Source organism: Centropristis striata, chromosome 3 (assembly GCF_030273125.1).
Source record: "Centropristis striata isolate RG_2023a ecotype Rhode Island chromosome 3, C.striata_1.0, whole genome shotgun sequence".
NCBI lineage: Eukaryota > Metazoa > Chordata > Actinopteri > Perciformes > Serranidae > Centropristis > Centropristis striata.
The window spans coordinates 27,833,978-27,846,703 of record NC_081519.1 but is presented as its reverse complement, the minus strand read 5'-3'; the positions used below and the strand labels follow the sequence as shown (position 1 = coordinate 27,846,703).

Below are 12,726 nucleotides of genomic sequence, written 5' to 3'. Positions count from 1 at the left end.
CGTTCCTGAAACACAGGCAGGAGTTTCTTAAGTCAACATGTCACTATATGCGTCATTAAAATCAGGCTGGTGTAATCGAGGCCCAAAAGTACGTATTATTTGTGGTCAACTTAAAAAGCATCGATTCACCTTGACCTCAGGAAACTGGCTGGTATAGTTCTCCATGGTGCGGACAATCTGGTCACTTAGTTTCTCTTCATAGTCATTCCACAGCAAGTCTTCACTCTGAGAGACACAGTTGATATCACATCAAACCATAACAATTGTCTCTAAATACTAGACGTAGGGTTGTTACGATACTAAAATTTTCAACTCGATACGATACTCAGGAAAATATTCGATACTCAATACCATTTTCGATACCACAAGGATAAAAACAAACACAAGAAAAATGCAACATGTAAAAATTAACAGAACCACAGGTTAAATATTGATATAAAAACAGTTGTGCACTGAAACTGCAACTATGATAACAAGCTTCAGGTCTGAGGGAGTGCAATAAATAAATAAATACAATAAACAATAACAATTAGAACAATATTTTGAGGTTGTATGGTTTAGCTGCTTAATAAGTTGTTGGATCGATACTTTTGAAAATGAGTATCGTATCCGGATACTACGTTTTAGCATCGATACTTTTTTGAGTATCGATACTTTTGACAACCCTAACTAGACACCTCAAATATTATTTGAGCAAACCATACTTATAGAGCATAAAACATTCTTGTGGTGGCCTTTCTAAAAGAAGTGACTTCTGTTACAATCGAGTTGAAGCCAGGCGGCAACCTCCTGGTCTGAGCAAGGAGGCAAAACAGGAAGTGCCTTAAGCTGCATTCTACCGAAAATTCCAGCAGGGAGCGCTAAGTTTGGCTGCAAAAAAAATCTGTCCATTCATTTCAGTGCAAAATGAGAAAACTTCTCACATGATCTATTAACTCAGAATTTTTTTTTTAGGACAACACTATGGTCTCAATCACTAGTGAAACATCTTCTTCAAGACAAGTTGATATCAATAATTCTAATAATGGCCCCATTTAGAAGAAAATAGAAGATAAAGAATCGTATGATTTGGGGTGTGGCAACCTTTGATTGACAGGTCACTAACAAAGCGAGCTGTCATCAGGAGAGAAGCAGAACAATGTGTATCCACGGCAACGTGTCTATAAAGTTATATATAACGTTATATAGATATAAAAAAAGATGTTTACCGATTTGGTCTCATAACTTTGACCCTTTCACTGTATTTTCACTTAATGACAGTTTATTTGAACGTTTTGTTCAGTAAAAATGTCTTGTTCAGTGTTTGGTTGGACTAACAGACACTCCAAGGAGTCACTGTTCAGTTTTCTGAGGTTAGTAACAAACATTTTGTTTTTGTTTTTTGCTAGCCAAAACTAACCAGTTAATGCTCCAGTTAATGCTAACATGAATTAGCAGCAGCTTCTCTCACGCCAGGATTCCACTGGATGCGTAACAACTCCGAAAGGGGTCCGTCCGCAACGGCTGCGTATCTACGCAGTCCGTCAACACCCACCGGATCCATCTGTGTCGGAGCTGTTGCGGACAGCAGAGTCCCGAGGACGCACGAGATCTCGCGAATTCACGCCTAATCAATTGATATAACTGGAAGATAATCAACATCTCCTCGTTAATGACTGGAGACAAATCCAGCGACTCCGTCTTAACGAGCGCTAACGAGGTCGGCCGGCTTGTTAACAAGAGCCTCTTGTTAACAAGCCTTAGTGATCTCTGTTTGTTTACAACAAGCACCGGAGTGAGCGGTGTCAGTGGGGTGAAAAGACGAGTGAAAACCTCTAACCTGTTGATTTAAGGTCTTCAAGTTATGAAATACGATCCGCCGTGAACCCGAGGTACTTTATTTTGAAAATATACCGGATGTTTTATTTTGTGTCTGTGCACGACTTCCTGTCCCGAACGATCTGTTCTGTGCTGAATTTATGCGTCGTGCTCCGTCGTCCGACAAAAATAGAAGCTCTGCGCAAGTGTTGGACTCATTACGCAGCGGATCTGCAGTCGGTGGAATTTCACACATTGATTATAATGGGTGCGTAACGGCTCAGACGACGGATCTGCAGCCGTTACGCATCCAGTGGAATCCAGGGGTCAGTCAGGTTGAGGTGTAGAGAGGCTGTAGTCAGTGATCAGATCCCTCTCCTCCTCCACAGTCCAGATATCAGTATACCACAGTCTGCTCCCCATATCAGAAACAAGATGGCGATGAGTGTAACACTGAACTTGATGCTCCCAACGGTGACTACGTCCACTATTCATATACAGTCTTTGGTTTTGCACCAAGTGGCCAAAAAAACAATTGATGCTGCTTGAACTTTGTACATATGCTGGTGAAATTGGGTCCACTCTAGTCTGGATGCTAATATTTTTACGGTAACTTAAATCGTGCTTTTTTTTAAATGTATGGCTTTGTGAATCAGCTCTTAGATTATTGGTCAAACAAATCTCCACAAAAACCTTATGAACATACCTCTGTAATGACAGCAAGATCCTCCATTCCATTCCAGTCTGGTTCGTAGATGTCTCGCAACGTCTGGGACAGACGCTTGGATGTCTCATGCACGGCTGTGGAAAGAAACAGGAAATCGTAGGAGAAAAAAAAAACATTAGATTGAAAAAACAATGTAATCATGACTCCAAATTATCGTCTAGCATCAGCAGCACAGTGCATTGTGGTGGTATTGTTTTTTGGGTTTGTGGTACTGTTGCTACACCCACATAGAAAATGTCAGAACAACACTGGTTTCCTGACTGGAGCTCACAAAGCAGGAGCAATAGCTGACAACACAAGAAACACAACGGTTTCTTGGACATGAATCATATTATGCAATGCTGCGTCGGCCATTTTCACTGCAGGATTTTATTTGTTTCTGCACAACATGGCAACGCAGACAGAATTGCAAAAGTTGCCACAAGATCCAAGAATAGAAGTCCACTTCCCTTTTATTCACCATCTCTCCAGAGCAAAGAATGGCATTGTGTTAACTCTGCGCTGTGGGTCTGTATGTGCTGTATATGCTTTCATGACCTATACATACATGTTCACAATGTTCAGCATTTTGCTTCATATTGAGGTTTTAACCCTTTTATCCCACTTTGTCTCATTGTGTAACATATTAAACATGTCTCATGCCAATTATGAGACACATGTCAAAGTTTGACACTGTGGTAAACAGCTAGTCAGGTGACATGTTAATGTATGAGAACCCAATGTTTGAGCCTTGTAGAACCTGATAATGTAATAAATTCCCGATAATGTAATAAAAATCTGCACTTGAGTCCATTGAAAATGTAATAAAACCTGATAATGTAATTATTAAAGAACTATAGGGGGAAAGTGTTGTGCTGGGACTCTTCACCCGTGAGCGTACTCCGGTCAGGGAATAAGGACACCGTTATGACTTTAACTTCTTTTATCTCAAACTTTTTCAGCAGCACGTCAGTACACACACACATTGTTCAACACATGCTGATTCTAAGGACCCCCAACGTAAACATAGCTGCCCTGTAAACTGCCCGACTCAAACAGACTGAACTAAAAAGTGCCTAAATATAATTATTAACCTGATTAAATCAACAATATCAATATAATCAAATTAAGAGATTAATAGGGTGTATTTGCGGGTCACAAAGGGAACTTATAACAGTAATAACGTTAACATGTTAGACATGTTTTTCAAATAAATGTTGTGTTTTTGGACAAATGCAAGAACTCTGTGTGCTATCGCATACCATGTAAGTTATAGCAAACTTGACTTGAAATAATAAGTTAGTAATTAACAGTTTTCTTATACTGATAACGTGTAATGATTTATTGTTTAAACTCAAAGTTTTAAGTTGAGACAGCAAGTGATAAATAGTAAAATCAACTTTGACAACTTCAAAAACAGAGTTGAGTCAACTACAACAATGAAGTACAATCAACTTTTTAAACTTTAATTTCCAAGTTTAAACAAAGATAAAACTCAAGTTGAGTTAAATTGCGTTTTTAAGGCAGCAGGTGAACTTTCATTTGCAAATTTAACTGACTTGAAATGTTTTAGAGTGTACCTTTCACTGCTGTATGGTGGGCTTTGACATCTTTAAACAACCTGCTTCCATCGATCTGTGTGCAGAAGCAGAACACAAAAACAGAAAGCACAACGTCAAATTCAGTGACACACAGTAACAGTATCTCTATGACCGATCTAGGTTAATTATGCTTCATCATTTCCTTAACGACCTCACATGTTGAAACATGTGTACTTCAGGCTGCTTCTCTTTTATCTGCAGCACAACGTTTTTCTGCAAGTTCTAAACTGCATATAATCTACTTGATACTTGACTGTCTGACCACAATGTAGAGTTTAAATAAAATAACAATCTCAACATTTCACGTGGTGTCGGTGGTGGTGAAGTGAAAGCAGCATGTCTTGTCAGCGTGTAGACTTCCTTCCTGTTGCTCCCTGTCAGTTTCCCTCCAATATCTACTGTAGCTGTTGCATTTAACACTGAATGAGCTCTGAGCAACATAAAAGTCAACCAATTTTCTAACTTTTGCCCAACAGCAGCAGGGGGGACCACATGTCAGTAACAGGATAATGATGAATGCTTAAACACAGTGTAACAGTAGTACAGGTAGAAATGAGACTTATATATTGCAAAATATGTTGCTGCTATTTAAAGGCTTCACAATGTGCGTCCACTCTGCCTGTAACACCCAGTTACTGTGCTCATTTAATGAGAAAAAGCAGCATAATTGAATTGGTTGTTTTAGAAGCTCACAGTTTAGTTCCATTTCCTGTCACGTTATAACTACAGTTTTTTGTTGTCTGAATGACTGTAGCTGCACCTGGCTTTAAAGTGAATGGCAGATAACACACTGATTGGTTTAATTCATGTTACACCCAAAACATACCTATGACTTAATGGGCTAAATACAACTTCTTTGCCCCTTCTGCCTTAATTTGATGCCAGATTGTGCATTGTTTAACTAGAAAAAGGGAGCAGGATACCTCCTAAAAGCCCTTGCACCATGCATTTTAGACCATCCACAATAGATCATCTTAATAAAGTCAGTGTATTGATTTAGTCATATGAACTATAAAGCAGAAAATGTAAGGCTGTAGCAAAAAATCCCCTCAGTGTACTGCACAAAGCCTCCCATCTAATCCTTCCAAAGACCCAAACCAGGCCAAGTCATTAGTTTATGGGCATCTGGGGAACCCTGGAAGGCCCCATAAGTCTTTAATTATTATATAGCAGGTCTATGTGCTATGAAAAATAATGTGACAGTATAAAAATGCTCAATCCACAGAGAAATGCACACAGCCAGTATAAACTGTGCTTTTAAATGAGCCAACAGGACTTCTTTGATGTCACAACTTCATTTATATATCATATATCATATATATTATATACTGCGAACTGAAATCTAAGTATGATTACATTTCTTAGATCAAGGGGATGTATGCTTATTTTTTGTTTGATAAGATAGTTCTTCTTAGTAAGCATCTTTTATGTTCGACTGTTTCACTTGTTTTTGGTCCTTAATTTTCTAAATAAGATGTTACAGCTTGTTACTGAGATTAGATATTTTTAATTGTTTTGGAAATTATTGACAAGCCAAATTTTCTTGTTCCATTGGCAGATACTTTTTGGTATTTTTAAGCAAAATAAACCTAATTTTTGTACTTTATTTCTTCTTTTTGAGAGGTGGCTTTTTGCAGTGTATGCACTGCACCCTGGGTCAAAAACAGCACAGAGGCAGAGGACATGGAAACACTGACCAATCAGAGCAGACTGAGAATTTTCAGGAGGGGGGCTAAAAGAGACAGGTGCTAGAATGGAGCATTTCAGACAAAACCTGAATAAAGGTGTATTCAGACAGACAGTATAAACAAAATGTGTTTTTGAAATCCAAAATATGTCCCCTTTGAAATGAATGGTTGCTTCTGAATCTGAGCTTACACAAATACCCCATTTCTTTTAATATCAAGGGCAATGCATGAGATAGATAAAAGACATAACAAGCATTGTTCATGCAAAATAGATAAAACAATAAGAACAAGCTGCAACTTGTCTTAAGTACTTCCTGTTTTCAAGGCTGAGCTTATCGTCTGAACTTGTGGGTTGGCATCTCCCTGAACCAGCAGCACAAACAAAACACTGTCCTTGGTTTCAGACTCAGCAGTCTTTAAATGAGCTTGTAGAACCTGATAATGTAATAAATTCCAGATAATGTAATAAAAATCTGCACTTGAGTCCATTGAAAATGTAATAAAACCTGATACTGTAATAACTTCCCGATAATGTAATAAAGTGCATTTCCCAACAATGTAATACACTTTTTTTTTTTTTACCAATAATATCATAAAGTATAAAATTAATGGGAGGTTATTACATTATCAGGTTAGCCTTCATTTCCCAAGTCCTGATAATGTAATAATTCCCCAATATTGTAATAACTTAACAGCAGACCACCCATTACTTGAGTTCAAGTGGTGATACTGTGTAGGCAACTCTAGCTCAAGAGCTCTAGCGCCACCAACAGGTCAAAGTTGAATGTTTATTCACTTTTGACCCGTTCATCCGTTTTTCACAAACGAGGTATCCATGACACACGAATGCATTCAACAGCTTCTTGAAATCTAAAGGTGCTTGGTGTTATACTTTATTACATTATTGGTAAAAAGTGTATTACATTATTGGGAAATGCACTTTATTACATTATCGGGAAGTTATTACATTATCAGGTTTTATTACATTTTCAATGGCCTCAAGTGCAGATTTTTATTACATTATCGGGGTTATTACATTATCAGGTTCTACAGAGCTGTTTAACTATAACAACAGCAAAACATGGCATTTACATGACCATTATTCGAGTCTTGCAGTGACTAGCAGAGGGCTACCATGTTAAGATACCTTGTCATGTTAAAAGGGTATGTGTACCTGTTGTTTGTTGAGGTTCTGGAAACACAGCTCAAACTGTTCATCCTTGGTCTCCATGGTTTTGCCCAGTTTTTGAAGGACCTGAAAGAGGACAGAAGAGTCACATTGAGTTATAACAGATGGATACAGGTAGATAGATACAAAAATTATCACGAGAGCTAGACTAATTTAAGGGAAACCACAAAAGGAATTATTCAAAGTATGTGTACAGGCGTTAGGGAGAACTGCTGCATATGTGGAAACGTGTAGAAAACCTAGTAGTATAGGGTGATGTCATTTGAGCAATTGTTAGTTGGAGCAGAAAAGTACAACTCTGGGGTTTTGGACTTGGAAAATAGTGATTAACAGACTTCTGTAAACCAGAATCTCTTCCCAATCTGTCAGTTTACACCAGCTATTCTCAACGTTGGGGACCTTGAATTCTGGGGGTCGCCAAATCATTTTGGAAGTCAGCTCTGTCTCCACTGTGTTAAAGTGTTCATGTGTAAATGTGTTTTTGTCTTTTTGGTCATTTAATGTATTTTTTTTTGGTCATTTTGTGGGTTTTTTGGTCATTTCGTGTCTTTTCATGTCTTTTTTTTGTCATTTTGTGTCTTTTTTTGGCCATTTTGTGTCTTTTTCAGTCAATTATAATAATAATAATAATAATTTTACAAGGGTAGTCAAAAGGCTGCTTTCTTAACTTGATGAAAGACTATTTAAAATATATTATATATTATGCATAAAATGTATTACATTTTCAACCAAATCTAGACATAAAACTGAGAAAATAAATAAAACATGAATAAAAACAAATAAATAGCTAAATAGGCAGTATAGTTTGATCAGTGTCAGTAAATTGCTGACCATTTAAATAATTTAGAAAGCTAACACTATTTCTAAATCACTCCTAGCATTCTGCATTTTATACTATGTAAAAAAAACGTTTTCATATCCACACATATTGAATAATATATATGCCATTACCACTGATACCTATATGCCTTTGACAGGCCAATTAAACTGGTCAACTGATTTATTAGTTGGACTCTCTAAACAGAGTAAGCATTGTCAGGATACATGTAGATTGATAGGTCCAGCAGATTATAGCACTAATAATCACAACAGGATAATGCTCCATATTAGAGCCGCACGATTATGGCCAAAATGATAATCACGATTATTTTGATCACTATTGTAATCCCATTATTTATCATGTTCGGGAAAACATCTGTATTTTCATTGCACTACTTTTAAACAAACAATAGGAACAGTTTTTAGTGTCTGGTGCTTGTTGTAAACAAACAGAGATCGCTAAGTGAACACCTCCTGCAGCAGCAGCATATACACATTGTACTGCTACAGAGCTAACTGTTAGCCTATTAGCACTTTGCAGACTGGACGCTAAGGGGTTAACATCCCCCCGGGCTCTGAAGCTGGGAGAGACTGCTGCAGGAGGACTGTGCCGCTTCGACTCCTTCTTACTCTTCTTAACGAGCCTAAGAACGAGTCTCCAATAACACCAGAAAAAAGTCGCTGGATTTGTTGCCAGTCGCTTTTATGAAAAATAGTCACTTAGGGGGTCTGAAAAGTCGCTAAATATCGCAACAAAGATGCAAAGTTGGCAACACTGCTTCGCCAGCTTTTACAAATGTTGTTGTGGCGTCGAGTACTACGTCACATCCTGCTTAGCACTCGCTAAGCAGGATGTGACGCTCGTTATTTATTTAGGCAGCTACATTTGCGTTCGCCCCCTGGTGGTTGGTGGACTACTGGTGTAGAAAGTGCTTGATTAGAAATGTAGGAGAGCCGCATTTTAAAATGGAAATATCACCGACGATCAGGTTAATTTAATCGTGGCGGCCAAAATCATGATCACGATTAAAATCGATTAATTGTGCAGCCCTACTCCATATATATTCATTTTCCTCTCCTAAAGTAGACACACATGACATTGCAGCTGTTTGAAAGTCTGAATGCCACATCACATGACCTTTAACTTTAAATCTGCAACAGAGGCTCTCATTATGTCTATTTTCTCATATTCCATGATAACAAAAAAAACCTGAATCCCCAAAATAGGCCCCTGTCTTGCAGTTTCAGAGTGCATGCAAACTTGTGTGGCTGCTGTTTTGAGGTGGAGCAGTGAAATCAAACACGTCAACCACAAACAGAGAGAAAGGCTCAGCAAGCGAGAGGAAGTGCACAGTCAGGAAGTGGCAGCTTTTGTGTCCACACACAGCTGTGCAGTACTGATCAACACTATGATGCTCAGACCGGGAAAGTCCAAACTACTGTTTTATTAATGCATCAGGCCAAGGAGGCCATCATTCAAACATAGACAGGTCAAAACGTCCACCAGACGAGGTTTTGGTTAAAATCACATGGTTTACTGCATGCATAGGCAGCTTCTCCTTTTCTTCTCCAGTCACTATCACAGGTTTTGATACTTTGTTGCCATGAGGCCCAATAAATGACTTGACATTAATCCACTCTTGGTGCAGAGCTAGATAACGGGACTGTAGATTGGGAAAGTACTACAGAGAGACACATTTCATAAGGAGCAGAGCATTTTCTACATATTCTCCCATTAGCCAATTTCTACTAAAGGCAAATAACAACTTGGCCTACATTAAACTTATCCTCTGAAGGAGCAGCTTGTCCTTGTTTGGGAGATTTAGAAATCTTACACTAGGAGCTACACCCCCTTCAGACAAGCCTCATATTCTGTTTCTTGAGATACCATTATTTAAAAAGGTGCAATGTCTTATTCTGGTTGATTGTTGTGTCTCATTATCAGGTCTTCAAATATCGGGGCTCTTGGGTGGTACACAGTAAAAACAATAAAACCTGTTGTTTTTACAGTAAAAACTGGCAGCTGTGGTTGCCAGAACTTTACCGTAATACATAGGGTGCAAAGTTTTCTAATATTACGGTTAAATTATATTAGTACTGTTGATTTAACGTTCAAGATTGCCATTTTATTCCATATTTTACCCTTTTTCCATCAAAAGAAACCCTGTTCTGCCATATAATTGACAAGACCATTAAATATTACAGTATATTTCTGTTAGAGATACGGTGATTAATACATTTAACAGTGAGAAAAAATATTTTTACAAAAAATAAATGCAAAAAAATGGCTTGTATATATATTACAGTATATTTTTTGCTACAAACACGGTGCCAGTGTATTTTACAGTGGAGTAATTTTTTTTTAATTAAAATGTTTTTAAAAATGCTGTTTTGGCTGATATATACATTAACAGTGTTTCATTGTTAATGAAACTGAATTAACCCTTTATCGGGCAAAGAACTATATTTGGTAACTTCAGTAGATATCCAAAATATTTCGAGAAAAAAGTTGCAAATTTACTAGATTGAAGTGGCAAATCTACAAGAAAAAAAATTGCAGATTTACAGTTGCAAATATGCACGAAAAAACTCGCAGATTTACGAGAAAAAAGGTGGAAAAAAGCAACTTTTTTCTCGCAGATTCACCACTTCAAATACCATAAATCTGCACATTTTTTTCTTGTAGATTTGCCACTTTAATCTCGAAAATGTATTTCTCAAAATATCACCCCCCTCCCCCGGGTCAGTATGTTTTTTTTTTCACACATTCTGGCTGTATGTAATATCCTCCAATATTCTCTAGGGTTGAAATTTGGAATTTGCAAATGAGTGCCCTATTAAGGGTTAACCCATTTATCATTTTACGTCTTTTACTGTCATGGTTTTGCAGTTTTTCACCGTAAAATCTAGACATTTTTTACAGTGTGGCCGAGCCGGACCGTGACCCAAAACGTCAGTATTTGACGAACTGGTAACGAGACCATCAACCAGTTACATACTGCACATTTATGTAATGTTGAAGAAAAGTCTGTTTACTATTACAGCAGGGGATCTAAAGTGTTGACTAAGTGTTTGTGAGTTCCCCAGACTGACAGCCTTCAGTGTGCTGCCCTCTACTTTAGCGAAGCCACAGTAACTTTACAAAGTTCATTTTCCGAACTCACCTTCTCCTGAGCTCGATTCAAAGACTTCTGGACCCGTTTGGCGAGGAATCCAGCTCCAGCCTGGAGGTTTGGGCCCATCTTGTTGTCTGCCATGGTCAAATGTTCAGTATGTTAGTCGTCAGTGAGAGAAATCCGCCTCCCGTCTGCTTCCTCTTTAGAAACTGTCTTACTGCTGCTGACTTCAGTTCAAGGCTTCAGATGGAGGTGGAGCAACAATAGAAGACGCGGACACACACACACGCACACACACACACACACACACACACACACACAGGCGGTGTTTAGAGCAGCTAGGAGTGAAGTCTTGACATCATCATCACCATCACTGGGAGTGTTCCCCTGTTCTAACCTGTTGAAGGAATGATTAACTGTTTCACTGAGTCCTGATTCGCCCAAAAAACATGGTGTAGCAACACTGTTGCAACACTGCACTCCGCTCCCGGCAGAAGGTGGAAGTCATTCAACCACGCTCACCTGTAAATCATGTGGTAGATTGATCTCTGATGACGCGTACATGACTCAGCGACGTGACGTAAGCAGGGTTACTTGCTAGGTAGTGACTGAGATATATGGAAAACTTCATACTTGATAAGACTGGACAGACCATCATTTTTTAACCTAAAGATATTATCTCAAAATTTGAATCTAATGACAAAACAGTAAGCTTTATAACAAATCTTATGCTTCTGATGGGAAAGTTTCATGTCCACAGGGTGAAGTTTTGCAAATTCCTCCCTAACTTTAACGTTTTCACAAGAGAGTTAAAATGTTATTTCGAAACTTTAGAGTTGACGTCAAATAAAAAATGTGAACGCACTCTCATACACTTTAAAAACTTATTTTTAAGAAGCCCCAGAATAATATAAAGGGAAGCACCTTATACCCTATGTGCCTTATTATGTTATTTTATTTTTTATATATATTTAATTCTACTGTAACTGACATTTTCTCTGTATATCTTGTTGATATACTGAATGCCTGTATTTCCTTCATTGTTAATAAAGATCTGAGAGAAAAAAGGTAGTGACTGAGATAATCACTTTTTCAGGAAAAGGAAAATTACGCCCAAAGGGAAATTTGTATGGTCCTCCTCCTTTTCTGACATTAACTGGAAAGCAACATGGCTCCTTCCACATAAATTTGCTATCTCCAATAAAATTAAAGAAGTTCAATATAAAATTATACATAACATTTACCCCACTAACAAATGTCTGTCAAAATGTATTAATATTGATATCAAGTGTGTATTTTGTAATGCTGAAGTGGAAACAATTAGGCATCTTGTAGATGAATGTCATTACATCACCTCACATTCCAACTTACCAATTAATTTGAAACCCATAGATATACTTTTACATTATAGCAATGACGATAGGAAAATTCAACACTTAATTCATTTAATTATTATAATGGCGAAATTCCACATTCACAAGGCCAAATTTTACAAAGGTCGAACCATCTTTCCTGCCTTTGAAATTGAATTAAATAACTAACTTGATTGTATTAAAACAATTGATAACAACAAATGCATACATACTCTCAACACAATTCCAGAAATATTTGGAGAAATGTAATATGTCATGCCTTTGTCTTTCTTTCTATTTTCCCCCCTTAATTTACACTAATACTGACTTATGCACTTCATTCACTTTGTCTCATATTTATTTCTTTTCAATTTTGTGATGCCAGACTTTGTTTGTTCCAACCGACATGAATGTTTTGACTGTATTTGAATTTCTCAATAAAGTTAAAAAAAAAAAAA

At 37.6% G+C, this 12,726-nt stretch overlaps 1 protein-coding gene across 2 annotated transcripts in view; it reads right to left on the bottom strand.

Annotated features, from left to right (window-relative positions):
* bin2b (bridging integrator 2b) overlaps nucleotides 1-11,440 on the bottom strand; it is a 21,069-nt gene extending 9,629 nt beyond the window's left edge. For both annotated transcript variants that reach the window (XM_059330279.1, XM_059330280.1), the window contains exons 1-7: nucleotides 11,314-11,440; nucleotides 10,965-11,156; nucleotides 6,967-7,047; nucleotides 4,084-4,138; nucleotides 2,504-2,598; nucleotides 130-225; nucleotides 1-5 (exon numbers count right to left, since the gene is read on the bottom strand). The exon at nucleotides 1-5 is cut by the window's left edge and continues 103 nt beyond it. In XM_059330279.1, the coding sequence (XP_059186262.1) occupies nucleotides 1-5; nucleotides 130-225; nucleotides 2,504-2,598; nucleotides 4,084-4,138; nucleotides 6,967-7,047; nucleotides 10,965-11,057 (425 nt within the window). In that variant the 5' untranslated portion in view covers nucleotides 11,058-11,156; nucleotides 11,314-11,440. The remainder of the gene's footprint in view (nucleotides 6-129; nucleotides 226-2,503; nucleotides 2,599-4,083; nucleotides 4,139-6,966; nucleotides 7,048-10,964; nucleotides 11,157-11,313) is intronic.
* Between the last annotated feature and the right edge of the window lie 1,286 nt (nucleotides 11,441-12,726).